Genomic DNA, 18,812 nt, shown 5'->3' on the forward strand with positions numbered 1-18,812 from the left:
AGCCACCTGGATCTTACCGAGACCAATACTTGACAGTATATTCCTGGGGACTAACGTTAAAGAGATGCTTCACTAACTGTCACAATCCCTTTTGGAAACTTGTGATCACAGCTGGTGACATTCCTGACATCTTTTATCTGTTCCCATACTTTTTCTTTTGGCTAGACATTACAGAGTGTGGAGTTAGATGGCTGATCAATGTGCTGCATCAGAATCAATAGATCTCAGTAAGCATTCCATTAGGCCCAGGAGCCTTTCCATTTCTCAGTTCTGTCTGGGCTTTGCACATTCTTTCATGAAAAAAGAGAGTTTGGGGATTATTTTCTCCACCTGTAGTTTCTCCTGGACAAATGAATCCCCTATCATTATAGAAATCTAGTCAATAAAACTGTCAGAATTCTTAAAACATTGACAGTAGAGCCAACCAAGTTCAGTGTACTTAACCTCTGTAGTAAGTTCTGAGTGTGAAATATAAGAGGAGGAAACGATATTTATAAGAAAGTGCTTTGAAGTTAAAAAAAAAAACCACAAGGTAAAAATATTAGATGATAGAAAGGAATCATGAACTTGGAAGCTGGGAGAACTGAGTTCATGGCTTGGTTTTGCCACTGAGAATTCTGGTTAGTTAAATCTCTGCAAAATGAGTGAATTTAACCTGATAATTGTTAGTGTTCAGAACAATTAACCTGATAATTGTTAGTGTCCAAATGCCACATTTTTAAACTTTAAATAATTTTAATCCCACAAGCCCATTTCTATCCCAGGTTCCCAGGCAGATAGACACCTATGGAATTTGCATGTTCCAAAGTGGTATGAGAAATGGCATAGGACTGTTGTTAGTATGGCCTCTACTCCTTTCTTTTTCTAGCACCTAAGCATCAAGGGTGGGAAGGGAGGTTGGAAGTGCAAGTCTGAAAGGAAAAAAAAGAAGGTGAAACCAGTCTGTGGGAGAAATGACTGGGAATTTAGAAGGAGCAGGCACCCACGACAGAAGAGAAGACACGAAGTGAGAGAAGGCTGCTTCTTGCCAAGGCACTTTGAAGAACGGGACATCTTACCACTTTTCAGTTGTCTGAACTTCTCTGTCCCCAAACTTTCAGTAAAATTGCGCCTGTTTTGTTGGTGGAAATCAGTGCAAAGAAAATGAGTTCTGTGTCTAGTTCAGTTTACAGCAGAGGCAAGAGGATGCCTGAAGTAGATGGCAAGGAGTGAAAGGAGAGTGTGCATGGAAGCAGCGAGTCAGAGCCAGAGTTTATCATGAAAGTCTGAGTCCTTGCAAACATGGTTCAAGCACAGTCCATAAAATTTCATCAAACTCTCAGTCTCAAAAATTTGTGTAGGAAGAGCCTGACATGAATCCTGCAAATACATGATTATTATTCTCAGACATATCTAAGGACATCTGAAATTATAAAATTTATAGTGATATTGCTTAAATTACATTTTTGAATATCTCACTTACACGTACATGTATTACCTATATTGTGTACTATTAATTACACCTTCATTGATTTTTTAAAAATTTTATTCTTTTGTTTTAAGTTTAGATGTGGATGCATTTTCTAAAACCTACAAGATTACCCAAACAGAACAGATTGAATTTCAAGGTTAGGAAGTTTTTCTAATAATAATTTATGGTCCAAGTATAATGTGATGAAGTGTGCTTGTAGGTACCAACCTGAGACTATGTTTGGCAAGAGTTGAATAAAAAAATGGGGGAAATGATTTCTAGCCTTGTTAGAAATGTCCTCAGAATGCATTAATTGTTATTTCTAAAGAATGCTGCATTGTATATATGTAGATATTTTTCAGCCAAATTGCTTAATTTGTAGAGATTTCATATCACATAAAATTTGTTTCTTATGCATTTTCTCCTGAAACCATAAGACTAGCTTCTCTCTTAATTTCTAAGAAAAATGTTAAAAACCTTTATTATGATGGTACAATTCATGAAACAATGTAAATTTTACATTTTCACCTTTGAGCGTTATTTTTCCCCAAGCCTCTGCCTGTTTTGAGTATTTGCAAAGCTCTGCAAATGACAGGCGCATCCACAATGCAAAGAATAATCTTTCTTTGGGGCTGTTCCTGGGGTAGGGATTATTGGCGTCTTCACTGAATATTTAACTTCCTCAAAATTGCTTATCTGTGCTGTGGATCAGTGCAAGATCTGGGTGAGCTGTCGCTACTTTACATAATTAAATTTTTCTTGCCAAAAAAAGAGAAAGTAACAAAATCTGAAGCAAAAGAAGCCGAAAGTTGGACTTTTGAAACATTTTCCCTTCTTGTTATTTTCTCATTGAAAATAACCTGAAACAAAAGCAAAATATATGAGATTTAGGAGGGAGTTTATGCAGATCAGTGAGGTCGACAGCTCACATTTTCTTGCAAAACTCTTGAGAATTTTCCTCCGCAAAATCCTCCACAGTCAGTGATAAGTAGTAAATGCCATAAAGAAAACAATTTCCCATTGTTCAAGAACTGACTGGTGAGGTATGTGGGTGAAGCGAAAAGGAGGGTAGGGAGAGAAGTTCTATTGTAGGGAAACTAATGCCAGACAGAGCTATTAACTCAAATGTACTGAAATGATAGATAATTCAAGCTTCTCATGTCACTTTAAATTAGTAAAAAATCACTGCATAGGATTTGTGCTTAATCCCATTATTTATATGTAGAAAGTAGGCCCCAGAATTAGGCTGACATGTACTTTTAATGCATAGATAGGATGTCTACTCACTTTCTAGGCATGTGTGGATGAAACAGACTTTGCTTGCTTAGTTGCACATCATTCTTACTTCCCTGTCTTTTGAGTGGGCTAGCGTACCCAATGGAATCCCCTTCCCTGTATTTATTGAATGCTCTAATGTATGGGGGTGTCTTTTCCTGGTTAGTGTAATAGGGAAAATTGCATTTGCTTATCTATTGCAAATGAAAATCATCTGGGGAATATAAAGAGCATTTTCAATTCTGCTACCATTATTTCAGAAGCAATCAAATGCAGAGGAATAAAAGTCAAACACGGAGAAAAATGCTGATAGATTGGGCAATCTGCATGGCTCTCTGGGACCATCATTATTTCTGTGTTCAAGAGGAAAATGCACATTTGAAAGATGGTAAATTCCATCACATGCAATCAATCATTCATCTCCTCTAGCAACAATAATTGTGGAGGAGATAGCGTTCACACATTAACTATGTAGTCGTCCCTGCTTGTTTGTTTGTTTGTTTGTGTCAAGGCATACTAAATCTTATGCAACATTATGTGGACATCTCAGATGATTTTGAGATATTAGTACTCAGTACCAATCACCTGCAAATGATGAGGTCAAAGTAAACACTGCAACCTCAAAGGGCAAGATGCTTAGCATTGTCTTTCATCTAAAACATTTTGTCCTTTCAGTCCAGATTTTAAAAATAGGTTATCTGTCTGCATTTCATGCATTTTTTTCTATCTTTATAATCTGAAGGTGATTTTATTAATACAGTAAATCTTGGTCAAGTGATACTTTAGGAAGATGCTTTTTCTGGGTAAACTAAAAGCCTGACGTGGCTCTTCCTGATGTTCTTCAATATTTTATTAGCAATGTGTCTCCTTACCCCCTTCCTATTCATAGTCTCTCTCAGATTAATGATATAAAGCAGGTGGTAGGGTTGTCAAAACTGGGTTTCCATTAGAAACAATCTCTGAGAATGTGGTGTATTTTCTCCCTTATTTTTCTCATTATTAGATGTCTCAAGCTCAAAGGCCCATATGGCAGTTTGGAGAAAGATATATCCTGTTCAAAACCAATGTTCTGAGAATTTGAGAGCCGTGAAATCGGATATCATAGTTTTTACACTTTTTTAAAGCTCTCAATTGTGAATTCTGGGTTTCTCTTTTTCTTTCAAACTCTGAAAAAAGCCCAATCTCTAACAGCACCTCCCCTCCCACCCCCTTCTGGTACTGGCTGTAGCAATACTAGGAAGGGAAGAGTGTCTTATAGGAGGTGGTGACACATTTATACCTCAGTCTGCATGCTTGGCAAAAAGCAATTTAGTCACCGTTAACTTCTTTAATTATTGATGGTTCAGAAAATTTTTTCTTATCTTTTATTTGTAACACTTTTCCCTAAATAAAAGTGAGGCTGGATATTCAAATTATTATTTAGTGCAAGAAACTAAAAATAGCTTTCCCTCTTTTTAGATTTCTTTTGACAAGAGAGATGGTACATTACATATGTATATTTTACCTTAATAAAAAGACTGTAAAAAAAGGAAATTAATGAGAAAAATAGAAAGAAAGGTAGGAAAGGCATAGTCGGGGATATGACACTTTAGAATCTCCTACCTTAGAATGGGACAGAAGGAGAGTGTTAGTAAAAACGAGGAGGCTGGGCGCGGTAGCTCACGCCTGTAATCCTAGCAATTTGGGAGGCCGAGGTGGGCCAATCACCTGAAGCGAGGAGTTCAAGACCAGCCTGGCTAACATGGTGAAACCCCATGTCTACTAAAAATACAAAAAAGTAGCTGGGCATGGTGGCAGGCCCCTATAATCCCAGCTATTCGGGAGGCTGAGGCAGGAGAATCTCTTGAACCCAGGAGGCGGAGGTTGCAGTGAGCTGAGATCCACCCATTGCACTCCAGCCTGGGCAACAAGAGCGAAACTCCAACTCAGAAAGAAAAAAAAAAAAGAAAAAAAGACGATCGTTCCCTGCTTTATTTGATGTAATCTAAAAGCTCCTATCATTTCCTCTTTTAAAAACCTTTTATTGAAATACAATATACACACAGAAAAGGGCACATATCATAAGTACATAGCTGGATGCATTTTCACAAACTCACACACCAGGTAGTCAATACCCCAGATCAAAAAAAAAAAAAGAAAAAAAAGCCGGCCTAACAGCATCCAGAAGCCCTCCTCGTATTTCCTTCCAATTACTACCCCTCACTCCCAAGGGTGACTGCTATCCCAACTTCCAGCAGCATAGCCTGTTTTTTGTCATTTGGCATATATAAATGAAAAATATCATATATACTATATAGAGAGTATATATTTATAAATAAATAGTATATATATGTCTAGATATCTCATATATAGTGTATGTTCCGTCTATATTACATAGTGCATACAGTACATGACATATACTATATATTTATAATACTGTAAATAGTATATATTATATCTATATATACTAGTATACTATACATAATAAATGGGATAATGCAGAATACACTCTTTTGCCTGCCTTCTTTCACTCATATTGTGTCTGTGAGATTCCTCCATGTTGTTGCATGTTATTTTAGATTGCTTATTGATCCACTACCTTCTAACTATTTTAATTTGCTATTATACTTGTGAATAGCCATTATTTTTCTTTAGAGGGATGAGAGTGGTTAAAAGCACAGAACTGGGAACCAGGATATCTGTGTTGAAAGCCCAATTCCTATACTTATTAAGTATATCATTTTAGGTAAGTTATGCAAGGTTTGTTGCCTTAATATCTTTATATGGGGGGGATAATATCTTCCTTGTGGGGTGGGCCCTTAATGAGGTATATGTCAACTTTCACTAATATGTAAAAAGCATTTAGAGTGTCTGGCATATGCATAGCACTGTGTAAGTGTAAGTTATTGTTGGTTCTCTAATTTGTACTTCATTTTCCTCCTTCCGTATTGTTTCAGTCTCTGAGCGCAGAATGGAGGAATAATGTATGCTAACTCATCAACATAGGGAAGAGGTGCTTTTGACAGAAATAAAAGAGGTTCTTGACATCACTTGCCTTTTGCTCCTACTCCATTCATTTCAGACATAAGTATATACATTTAATTTTCAGTGGTTTATTGTTAATTAAAAACCGTAATTACTCACTGGAAAAATAATAAATAACATGTAGCATATGGTGATGAAAATATAATTTACTACAACAACTATATTTCCTTGCAAAATCATACAGAGAAGTATTAGCTGTAAGAAACTTCATACTTTTCCTTTAATCCACTTCCTCGACCAATTATTTACTATTAGTGTTGACAGCATGGAACTACCTTTGCAGTATTTATGATTTGAAATATTTTATGGAAATAGTGGTGAGGAAAATGTGGTACGACAACCTGAAAAGTGACTAAAATATTTTCCACCTTCCCTTCATCTCCTCACCTCCACTCACATTTTCTTCATCTACCACTCCCACCCCATCTCCTACTTCCTTACACCCTCCAGGGTGAGCTGGGAACAATAATAATAAAATAATAAAGGCATTAGAATGTGCATAGATATTATATGATTTAAATTAGACATTCAATTTTCAGTATATAGCTTATATTTTATTATTTCTGAAAACTTAGTTCTTTGAAAAAGTTCTAAATGCCATCAGGCGCTATGATTTTCTGAGAAAGTGGTTGAAGAAATTTCAACAAAAATTGCACTGCTATTGTCTTTTGCCTTAGTTTAAGAAATTTGTTTTATTTCCCATTTTTGTTGATATAAAAAGTGTGTAAACAGAATTTCCAGAAGACGCAGGATGCAGATATTATAAAGCCTTAAGGGTAGCTCAGACTTCCCTATCTCATAGAGAATTTCTTAACCAGTTTCTCATGTATCAAATTGTAAACAATACTTTAATTTTAGGGTTTATCTCAAAATACAAATCACTGAACATTTCTGTCAAAGTAAATAACTACTTTGGTCTTATTAGCTCCTCATGCTGTGAGGAAGCAAGTATGCTTATAGACCTGTGATACTAGTAAACTTAGTTTTGAGTAAATTTATCTATATAAAACAAATGTTAAATATTTGAATAAGTCTAGTTCCATAGAAATCAACCCGAGCATGGAAAAATGTAATCTTACTACATAATGTAATTGTATAGAGGCCTCATGAGTATAGCCAGGGTTCCCTTGAGTATTTCAAGGTGAAATTAGATTAGTGATATTAAAAGCATGTTTGGGGGTTATACACTTTTTCTTTGCTTCACATTTTTATATTATAATCCATCTTTCTCAAAGTGTCTCCTCACCTAATGCTTATGTATGTGAGTTGGAGTGAATAAAACGATGTATGGCCTTTCTGCACTAGTAGATCAACCTTGAGGGAATATTAATGGAGTAATTTCAGAAGAGTTAGGATGGGGTTATTGTTTTAGTCCATTTTGTGCTACCATAACAGAATGCCTAAGACTGGGTATAAAAATATAGAAAAATATAAAAAATATAAATGTAAAATATATGTAAAAATATAAAGAAAATACATTTCTATTATAAAAAATAGAAACATATTTCTCACAGTTCTGGAAGCTGGGAAGCCCTAGATCGAAGAACTGAAAGAGTTGGTGTCTAGTGAGGACTGGGTCTCTCCACTTCCAAGATGGTGCCTTGAATGCTGCATCCTCCAGAGGCAGGTAGCACCATTCCTCACATGGCAGAAGAGTGGAAGAGCAAGAGAGAGAACTGACTCCTGAAAGTCCTCTTTAAAAAAGCATGAAGCTTGCCCATGAAGGTGGAGCCCTCATGACCTAATCACCTTTTAAAGGTCCTACTTCCCAATACTATTACATTGGCAATTAAATGTTAACATGAATTTTGGAAGGAACAAGCATTCAAACCATAGCAGCGGTCCCCCTTTGCCTGAACAGTCTGCTTTTAGCACCGAAAGTCCCATGTTCTAGGAAACCTTTTAGCTGGGGCCAAACTGGAGTGGTTGGTCACCCTAACTTCTTCCTACCCCTAGATATCTTTACCATTGGCCTGCCACAGAATCTGTAATGAATCCATAGGCTAGCATTATGTGTTCATGAATCCTATGTTAAAATGCACCAAAACAATACATTAATACTAGTTTTCATTATTAATTTTTCAGTGGGAATATGTTTTCAGCTATGTACTTCCATGTCAGATAGCAGAGAGCTGAGCCACCACTGAAGAGTAATTACTGATAGTGGGGAGGAAAAGAAAAGAACAACCGTTTTTTAAGCACACACTATGTTCAAGGAGTCTTGATGGGCTTTTAATATTAACAGAAACAGTTCAGAAATCAGGCACTGCGTACATGGAGAGGGCAGGAGATTGAGTTAGTGAGTGGGGAGATAAGAAGCGAATCCTCTAAAAGAAGTTAAGTCATTATCAAGTTGAGTAGAGAAGATAGCCATCAGGTCAAACTCCAGATTTGCATTTGAATTTTGACTCTGCACCTTTCTAACAGTGGAATTGTGACCAAAAGTCTTAACCCCAACATTGAGTTTCCTCATTACTACAACTGGAATATGATACTTTCCTCAAGGGTTTCTATGTTTTGTGCAAATTAAATGAAGTAAAGTGGGTAGAATATTTAGTGCCTACTACCTAACAAGCACTATACACATTTGAAGTTGCTACTCCTACTGTTACTGTTAGTACATTTATTCAAGGACACCCTGCTCAGAAAGCCCTGGCTTCTTATTTATCCCCACTTTTGAGGGCCTATCATTGCTTTGTCTCTTTGACATGTAAGCTATTTGATGTCTTTGCTGAAAATCAGTGGGTTTCTTGTTGCATATATGCACATGGGCACACAAACAGAAGAAAAAAAACAATGAAAAGCAATTGACTTTGCTTATACAATCATTATTACAGGAGTATTGTTTCGTTTCTATGCCCCATTCTGAGTTCCATTCTATCGGGGTTTTCCCAGGCATCAATTCAATGCTTCCAATTTTTATGGGATTTAAGTTACATTTAAGGGGCTATATAAATGCAAAATAATAAAAAATGGAACAAGTTTGGGACTTCCAGATCTGTGCTATCAAAAGGACTGCATGAAATTTTTCATTTTCTTCCACATAACTCTGCCTGAACGTTATTTATGGTTCAAGCAAAATAGTAGACATGGAATAAGAATTCATTCAGCTAAGGCATCTCAGTTATTCATAGGTGAACTGAAGCCCTAAACTATCATCAAATTTCAGTAGCAACATTCCAATGATACAGTCATATAAAATTGAAATTGTAATGAAATGTAACTTTACTTGTATTCATGGATTTAAAAGGAAAAAAGAATACCATTTCCTCCTATTGGTGTCAATTTAAAGTATACTTCCCTATTTTTTTTAAATCTAGGTACCTCCTAAAGACAGGCTCAATATTTTTAGCAAGAGGAGAACTTTTTTCATTGGCGTTTATTCCCCAAATAAGAATTACATGTAAATAATTGTAATTGATCTTTAAAACCTTCCTTGACATAAATATAAAAAGCAGAGTATCACAGATTTCCAAATTTGTAAGGTATAGCAAAAAGTAGTTGGTATAATCTCTTCATGTTACATGTAAAAATTACTTTGAGATCACATACACATATTAGGTGAGTCACATCTGTGTCTTTTAATTTCAATTCTCTTTCTGTTACATTACACTGCTTTTTTTAATGAAAAATTTTAGCAAATGGTATTGAAATAGGATTTTAAGGAAAGAGTGTGAAAATAGGAGTGCCTTCCAGAATGCTAAATGAAGTCCAGTAGTTTTAATAATTTTAAAATATTGATAAAATAAAGAGTTAATTCATATTATCAGGAAGAACATAAGGGAGATTAAGCAAAGTAACTTATTTATTTATTTTTGAGATGGAGTCCTGCTCTGTTGCCCAGGCTGGAGTGCAGTGGTGCAACCTTGGCTAGCTGCAACCTCTGCCTCCTGGGTTCAAGGGTTCTCTTGCCTCAGCCTCTCAAGTAGTTAGGATTACAGGCGCCCGCCACCATGCCTGACTAATTTTTTTGTATTTTTAGTAGAGACCAGGTTTCACCATATTGGCCTGGCTGGTTTTGAACTCCTGACCTCAAGTGATCTGCCTGCCTCGGCCTCCCAAAATGCTAGGATTACAGGCAGGAGCCACCGTGCCCGGCCACAAAGTAACCTTTTGAAATAGAATCTAAAGTGCCCCAAAATTACTTTTTAATTAAATTCTAGTGAAAATTCTAAGGAAATGATGTATTACTATTTACTTATTAACCTATGAGAATACATACTATGCTTTTTATTTTTCTCTTGAAAGTAAAGGAATAAAAGTAATGGTTAACCAAGCCCCATTTATTTCTGGTTTCTAATGCCATTTAGTTTAGAGTTTCTTAAAGTAAGGTCTTTAAACCATGAACATCAAAATTAATGTAATGCTTCTTAAAAATGCAGTTTCTAGGCCATCCTTCAAACTTACTGAATCACAGTCTCTGAGGAATGGGGCCTACAAGTCAGTCCTTTAACAACCTCCCTAGATGACTCTGAAGTACAATAATGTTTAAGAACCATATTTAAATTTTACTCTTCCATGTTGATTAATGGTTTGATATCACAGATTAAGTAAAAGATGGTTTCTTTTGCATTGCTTAAGTTTTAGTGCCATTTGAAGAAGTGGCTGTACTGGTCCTTTGCAGTGATTTTTAATTTTATTTTTATGTGGAATAAATATTTCATTGTGTGTGGTAGAATCTGACAGCCTACCAAAGAAATTTCTTAGAGCATTAACAGGCGGGTCTGTAAGCTGTGGCTCTGTTGGGGCAGTTCTTTTGCATAAACCAATGGGATATGAGTAATGGACCATATGTCTGTTACAATTCTGTAAAAAATTTGGCTTACTTCAGAGATGGAAAAATGATGCCATCAAGCAGGAATTGACAATATTTTTTTCTGCAAAAGGCCAAAGAGTATTTGTATGGCTTTGCAGGCCATACAATCTCTCTCGCAACTACTGAACTCCACAATTGTAGTGTGAACACAGTCATAAACAATACATAAATAAAAGGAGCATGGCTGTATTGCAATAAAACTCCATTTACAAAAACTTTAATTACAGTCTGAATTAAGCCTGTGGATCACTGTTTGTTGATCCCCTAACATAGACCATTTAATATGTGATTCAATCAATATTTAAGGTAAAAACAATAGCACAAATATTGAATATTTACAACCTGAACATATATGAGAACATTGATAAAATGGATTTAAAAACACAGTGTTTGCTTTCTGTTCTATTTTTCTTTATTTTCTTCCCTTATTGGTGATACAATGGCCCTACTGTGACTAATCAGTGTGGTAGATTGTAAATGTAGCCACAGATTGGCCTCTCATCTAGAGCTGAAGTCTATTTCTACTGACCTTTAAGCTGGGCCCTGTGATGATCTCCGTACAACAGTATGCAGCAGAAGTGTTGTATTAGTTCTAACTTTAGATTTAAGAAGCCTTGCAGCTTCCACTTCCATGCTGGGAATCTTGATGAAGAAAGAAAATTCACGTGGGGAGAGGTCTCAGCTGCCTTCATCATCCTAACTGCCTTTATTGAGGCCCAGATGTATAAGTGGACCCACCTGAGGAAAGGTAAGCCCAGCCCAAATTATCAAGCCCCAAAGTGGTGATCTAAATAAGACAGTTTTTGTTTTAAGTCACTCTGTTTTAGTGTGTTTTATTATGCAGCAACAGATAACTGGTACAAACAGGTAGCAAGGTCATGAGCTGAGAATGAAAAGGGGTAGGATGTGTTTGAAGTTTGCATCAAAGGTATGGCATGGAGAAAGTGTGAGATGGTACATCTGTGAGTGTCCTAGAATGGACAAGGGAAATACAGTAGGGTGCTGGAGAGTACTGAGTTCACCTGAGGTGAATAAACTTAACATAGTTTATGAACTTAAAATAAGACCAGTTAGAATGGTTGTGTGGTTTCTGCCCCAAAATGTTCCAGCTGTGCAGGTACAGACAAAAAGTAGAGAGTTGAATTTAAATATGGGTGGCGAGGTTTTAGCAGGTGAACATGATGAGGGTAGAGAGCGGAAACTGGACTAGGCATTTATCATAATCAATGAGAATGATTATAAGAGTAACCTGGGTACAGAGAAACTGAGGCTATGGCGACTCAGAGACTTTGTAAACATCAATGGATTGTTGGTCTCAGTGGAGTCGAAGAACTATTGGGCCAAAGTTCTACAGGAAGTGAGCTGGAAAGATAGGATCTGGGTTGCCAGAGAGTGCAATACTTGAAATTAAAATTATGGAGAGGACAGTAGTTTTGTGATTTGGCAATTGGGCCCAGCTGAACTTTATTCCCCCCCCCCGCCCCCGCAGAATTCCTTCCCTGCCTGTTTCTATTTAGGGAGGGTGGATGTGAAGTAGCAGCCATTTTGTTTTTATGCTCAAAGGGCCGGGTGGGATGCTTTTGTAGCTCCCATACATTGTTGCTCATCTGCTGCCTCATTTGATGGCTGTGGGGTAGCAGCTCGGCCTGTCACCGCCACTAGATATTTCTTCAGCTTCTCCAACCCCAAGGCTGGGTGAGTGTTTGCTCCCTAATGAGTTACACTAGCTTTCTCTGCAGGATGCCCATGTTATTAAAGTTGGAGGCAGCCAGAGACTGGTTGGGTTCCAGTCTGTCCTCACACGTTTCAAGTTGTCCTTACTTTTGTCTACTTTATTTCCAGCCTCCCTTTTTAACTACATGCTCTGTGGACTTCAGGCTACAGCATCTGACTTGAAGACAAAAGAGCCTTACCCAGAGTGAGTAGCCAGTTCTCTCAAGTCTGTATGGTTCAATCCCTGTTAAATCAATCTATCTAATCTGGCTAATCTTTAGTGCTTCTGTTTCTCTGAACCTTAACTGACATAGAGGGGATACTGTCTTAGTTATAGGTATTGATAACAAACTCCAGGATATAAAGATGTAAATGAGGGGATGGGGAAGAGTAAACAACAGGCTCATTGGAAGACAGGAGGTCAAGCAAGTGAAATGCCAAACTATTGCAAGGATTGTCTTTGTGGACATTGAACTCACCAAAAATTAGGACCAAAATAGTGTTGGAAAGAATAATATTGAACCCAGAAGCTAAAGTCCTCAAAAACTGCAGAGGCCCCATTGAGAGGCTCTGGATATAACAGCTACAAGGAGGTGGAATTGGTGGTAGTGTCTGATGGCGCAAGCTTTTAAGGGAGGGTTTACAGAGGCAGTCGTATGGGTGCGCAGTATGGCAATGGTGTAGACTAGACACAAATGAGTATTAAGGAGGTAAAGCTACTGGGGCGTGTGGTTCCAGGTGCATGGAAGATTAAACACGTTGCTAAGTCCTGCAGCTCCTTTTATGCAAAGTCACTTTCTTCTTCTAGCAGGCCCAGCACTTTTCTGACCAGGTACTATTGTGACTTGACTTTATTTCTGGTGATCAGGAGAATAATTTTAGATTATCTCCAAGGGTGAAGTGAATCTATTTAATGGAGAAAGGTGTGTGGTGATGAATATCATTTGCAGCCTCAAGACCAGCTGCATCCAATGACAGATGTGTAGGCTTCTTGCTTCAAGGTAGAGGGAACTCTACAGGCCTATTCCAGCCTATTGGCTTCCTATTGTGTTGGTTCCGGATCCTGTTGTCATCGTATCTCAGTTCTCTCTCTGCACTCTCCTGTGTTTCCTAGTTCCTTATTGGAGCTAATCCTGAGAGCACTCCCCAGTAAACCTTCTGCATGGATAGCTCTGTCTTGAAGTCTATTTCCTAGGGAAACTGGCCACTTCTCTTCTTTTTGAAATATACCCCTCTCTCTGCTTTTGGGACATCACATTTCTCTTGGGTCTTACCCTGACTTACTAGCACCTCTTCTTCATTTTCTGGGTTTTTCTTGTCTCCCAGGTATGTAAATATTGGCCTTTTTTCTTTACAATCACTTTGAAGTGATACCATCCTGACTCATGGTTTTAAATACTATGTATAAAAATGGACTGAACGAACCTGGGTCACTATATTAAGGAGAGGAGCCTACTTTTGAAGTCAATCATCATGAATTTGAAAGACTAGTTGGCAAGATTCTCTAACATTTTTTTCCATAGTCATATTCAGCTGTCTGATCATAAATAGGCATTTATTCAAAGAAATTTGCTCAGTTTCTTCCTTGTATCAGACTTTTTTTTTTTTTTTCTAGAGGAAACAGCAGAGAACAAAATAGACCAAAACCCTTGTACTTATGGGGTTTTATATTCTGGTACACATGATCCATTCAGTGGTCCACATTGGCCAGTGGGTAACCCACAAAAATTATTTGAGCTTTAGTGTCCTAAACTGCTTATTGGAGAAAATAACATCCATCTTGCAGGTATGCAGTACGTTTAAATGAGAAAATATGTAAAATGCTTAGAATCTTACATGTAGTGGGAATTCAACAAATGGCAGTATATTTTTAGATCTTAGTTCATATATATATATATATTTTTTTTTATTTTGTTACAGCCTTAGATTTGTTTCTTATAACTTGGATTTCAAATGTACTTTAATCCAAGATACTTGTCTCACAACATTAAAAGAGTTTATTGGTAAATATTTAATGAGTGTCTACTTTGTGCTGGGCACATAGTAACACAGTGCAACTTTTTATTCTCATTCCCTTGCAGGTGAAATGACAAGTTAATATTCTGTGTACCCAAGGGCATGTTAAAAGAACACTGTTCTCAACATTGGATGATCCTCTGCCCTGTCATTGGTCTTGAACAGCCAGTTATGTTGAAAGATGGCTTTCTCCCTGAACTCCCCAAAGTTTTCACAATTTGTATCTCAGCTTTCAGCTGGCTACAATTCTCTCACCAGAATCTAGATTCTTAAAATTTAGTTTATCCCTTTCCTCTTTTGAATTAATTTTTAAAAACACACCCATAGACAATTTTACCATGGTTTCAAATATCTAGTGGTATCTTAAACACTAACCAGTGTTTTGTAGCTGTCTGCTTTTGCCTAATCTTTTCCGTCTTTGCTTCTGCTTCCTCAACCTGGTTTCCTTTTGGTGAATAATTCTTCACAGGTTCTCAGTTCCTCAGTTCTCTTTCAGTAGGATCCCTCCATTTGTTCCTTGGTTCTTGTGCTTTTCCTTCCTGCGTCTTCTTCCATGCCTCACCAGTGTTGTGTTTCTCCCACTCTCCACACTTCCATTCTTTTACCCTTTCTACTGGAATTGTTTCCCAAGTCTGCTTTCCAGCCAGCTTCCTGTCTACTGCTCTTCCACTGTCTAACTCATTCTTGCTCATATTTCTCATTATATTATCCCTGTCCTCCTCCCCACCTTTTCTCTTTCCTCCTTCCATCTTCCTGCCTTTACTCTCTGATTCTCTTTTAATTACTGCTTTTAATTAGGGCTACTTTATTTCAGAGGGTTAGAGAAGTATAATGAGACATGGACAAGGGGCCTCGGGTCTTTATGCTTCAAAGCTTTATTCATTTATTTATCTTTTCCCTTTGGATGTGGAGATTGTTTCTACTGTTATTTCTCATGGGTGTCAATATCCAACTTCTATTCCCTTTGCTGTGTGGAAAAATTTTAAGATTCAAAGACACTCTCTCTGCTAGAGGAAAATGTCATTTCTCCTGAAGATCTTGCTGCATTTTCAATGATTTTTCTGGAATATTCTTTACTAGATCCCCTTTTACTTTCTTTCTCCTGTCCTGACCCAAACTATAATCTGAATACTGACAACATCCTTAAACTATAATTCAGGATTTTCCCATATTTATTAACTTTCAAGTTTGAAAACAGTATGAACAGCTTTGGACCTTATTGCTTCTGTGTGTTAGTCTTTAGGCTTTGTATTAGTGAGACTACATAATGCATGTGGCTGATGTTTCAGACATTTTGCTTTTTGTGATGTTAGTTCATGTTGAATTTATAATTTATAGATGGCAGTGTAAGCATTTTGCATAGAATATGGGGTTAAGGTGTGATATGGTTTGGCTGTGTCCCCACCCAAATCTCATCTTGAATTTTAGCTCCCATAATTCCCACATGTGGGAGGGACCTGGCGTGAGATAATTGAATCATGGGGGCAGTTTCCCCCATACTGTTCTCGTGGTAGTGAATAAGTCTGATGAGACCTGATGGTTTTATAGGGGGAAACCCTTCCACTTGGTTCTCATTTCTCTTTTGTCTGCTGCCATGTAATACATGAATTTTACCTTCTACCATGATTGTGAGGCGTCCCTAGCCACGCTGAACTGTGAGTCCACTGAACTCCTTTTTCTTTATAAATTACCCAGTCTCGGTATGTCTTTATCAGCAGCATGAAAATAGACTAATACAGGGTGGAAGCAGAGAAGGAGCTAAAGTATTTTTTCTCTTGCTTTCTGTTTCTTTACTGTCTGAGATCTGGTTCCACTTATTTCTTCCAGGGATAAGGAAAAAGGAAAAGGAAGAAAGAGGGGAAGTAGAAAGATGGGTGGGCAGGCAGCTGTAGGAGTTTAAGGGCTCAAATTAAGGGAATAAATGGAAAGATTACCAACAGCTATTCCAAATTTTTCTTTCCAATGGGCTACCTCCATCCCTTAGAGGTTTTAGTGCTGGCCACTTGTCTTCTAAGGGTTTGTTGGTCCCCAAACCTGCTGCTTTCAGGGGACCAACATGAATTGGTTTTTATTCAAGTGAGATTAGAGACTAAAATTTAGAGCTTTATTTACGAGCTACATTGATGAAAAATAGACTTTAAAATGTGTGGTTGTCTAATCATTTAGTCAGTTAGCTAATTGGAAACAGCTGTGATAGCTCCAAGGCAGATGTATACCTTCCTTATAAAAGTCAGATGAGACCTACATCATAGGGTACCTGAAAGGTAGGTTTACAATACAGAAGAGGGAAGGGCTGTGTGCGAACATATTTGTTGTGTAAGTATTGTATAAATTTATCTGAGATGACAGGAGATTGATTTTTAAGAGGTAAATTTCAGCTACAGAATTTAAATCTGAAACTTTGACAATCCAGTAACAGAATGAGCCAGCATTTAACAAAGCAATGAAGCAGGGAGGATCTTAGTCTTTAGCTTTAGTTTGAGATTGGGGTTGGCACACTTTTTCTGTAAATGGCCAGAGAGTAAATATTTTAGGCTTTGCAGTACATGTGGTCTGTGTAGTAACTACTTGTGTAAAATGAATGTTAGTATACATATGCCTTGGGACACAGGAAATTTCAGATATCATTAGCATTTTGGTGGGAGCAAATAAAGGTAAAGGCAAAGTGCTTGGTTTACAAACCTAAAAAGCTTCCTTAGGGTATTTCTTTATACACTTCTTAAATGTGTTGGAAACAATGTAAATGAACAGGCTGCTCTGTTCAAATTTAGGACTTCCTTGGAAAAGCCATATGAATAGTGTGTTTCAAATAACTTTTTTCCTTTTGCCCATTAGAATATCCCACTGTAATATGCTGCATTACTTTAATGAGGGTCAAATCAGAAGTAGATTGTATTCTTGTTTCATTTTTGCACAGAACAATTTTGGATAGTAGGATTAATTCTGGTTTTCTGTGGTGTTTGGCTGTTTACTGGGGGATTTTGTTGATAATGTTTTAAAAGTACATGTTAGTGTTTAACGCTCATTCATACCAGTGATGTGTTTGGAAATAAGAATGTGATGCACGTATTGTTACCGTTAGAATTCTAATCAAACTTATTTTAATACCATATGGAGTCATGGGTTGCAGACTGTACTATAATCAAGGGAAAATAAGATTTCTAATAATCCAATTGCATTTGTCAGCTGCTCAACTTATTGGTGCAGAACAATGCACAGGACTCTAATAAGTGGCACTATTTGGTAAGGGGAAGAAGCTAAAAGTAATGTTTCACATGACTTATCAGAAGGTATTGTTTTTAAAGATTATATCTATGACTACTTATCTATATAAATTCTTACTCCATGTAATATTTTACTGGAAAGAAAGTTAATGTGGTATAATAAAGTTTAGTCTTTAATAAAGTAATGTAATTAACGTAATATAATGTAATAAAGTTTAATATTTAATAAAGTCGTTATCTTAGTGGAAACCACTTACAGAAAATAACTATAGCAGCCATTTTGATCCTAATGTTATAAAGTGCCTTATCCAAAATACGTAAGATTGCATTAAACTTTTGTAAGTGGTCTCCAAAATTTCAAGAAACAAATGGTGTGAATTGAAGAGAAGCCACTTTTTTTTGGGGGGGGGGGAAAAGCTTGTGCAATTCTTAATGTCAATTTGACTGTATTGACAAAGCTTGCTTCCTCATCACATAGTTTCTCTTATTTGTGGAGCCTATCAACCAGGAAGACGTGAAAGACTAGACTGCAAAGCAGTAAGATAAGGCATTTCTTGGGGTCTTAGGAATTGCAATTTGGGAGACAGACTAGGCTAGAAGCTAAATTGTGTTCTGAAGAGAGGTAGGATGGTAGAGATTTGTAAACGGATGCTAAGAGTATCACAAGTTGTTTTGAAAGAGTTATCACTGGTGAAAGTGGTTGGCTTAGTACATGAGTCCACAGTTCATTGGTTGTCGCTGTTTAGGAGTTGCAGCTTTGGTGAAATTCAGCTGTTTTCCAGGATGTTGTGGACAGTTCAAATGTTAAGGACAAGTTCCTGTTTTGCAAGGTTTTAGGTCATGCAGGTAGTTCTTAGACTGGCTTCCTGACTGCATTTCAAGGCTCTGAACCATTTTATATATCACATTTCACAAGCCTAATGATGAGAACCTGAAAAAGAGAACCAGGTCTCTTTTTCTTAGAATAATAAAGACCAAGGGAGATCAATAAATATTTATTAAATCATAAGCTCCAAGATATTATACTAGGCAGCACCACATGAGGGAAAAATGATGGATCAAGCATAGTGCTTGTCGTAAAATAGGTACAGAAGGAAATAACAACATATATTAAATAATATAATTTACAGCTAAAGGCACAAGAGAAGAAATGTCTTTGGGCAATTGTAATTTATAATTAATAGCCAATTAAATTCTACAGATAATTTCGTATTTAATTCTTGTGGATGGGCCACTCAGATTTGCAGCCCTAGTTGTGAGAACCTCCCTAAATCTTTGCCCCATGTGAAGTGTG

The 18,812-nt window shown here is 37.1% G+C and overlaps 1 protein-coding gene across 27 annotated transcripts in view; it reads left to right on the forward strand.

Annotated features, from left to right (window-relative positions):
* Positions 1 to 7,270: 7,270 nt before the first annotated feature.
* Positions 7,271 to 18,812, forward strand: part of LOC106994282 (uncharacterized) — a 263,677-nt gene continuing 252,135 nt past the window's right edge. For 9 of the 27 annotated variants that reach the window (XM_078001919.1, XM_078001908.1, XM_078001932.1 and 6 more), the window contains exons 1-2: positions 9,905 to 11,313; positions 12,408 to 12,483. In XM_078001919.1, the coding sequence (XP_077858045.1) occupies positions 11,133 to 11,313; positions 12,408 to 12,483 (257 nt within the window). In that variant the 5' untranslated portion in view covers positions 9,905 to 11,132. Of the gene's footprint in view, positions 11,314 to 12,407; positions 12,484 to 18,812 lie in introns of all 27 variants that reach the window. The other 18 variants (XR_013417219.1, XM_078001981.1, XM_078001991.1 and 15 more) reach the window with 12 other exon arrangements.

The sequence above is a fragment of the Macaca mulatta genome, chromosome 1 (assembly GCF_049350105.2).
Source record: "Macaca mulatta isolate MMU2019108-1 chromosome 1, T2T-MMU8v2.0, whole genome shotgun sequence".
NCBI lineage: Eukaryota > Metazoa > Chordata > Mammalia > Primates > Cercopithecidae > Macaca > Macaca mulatta.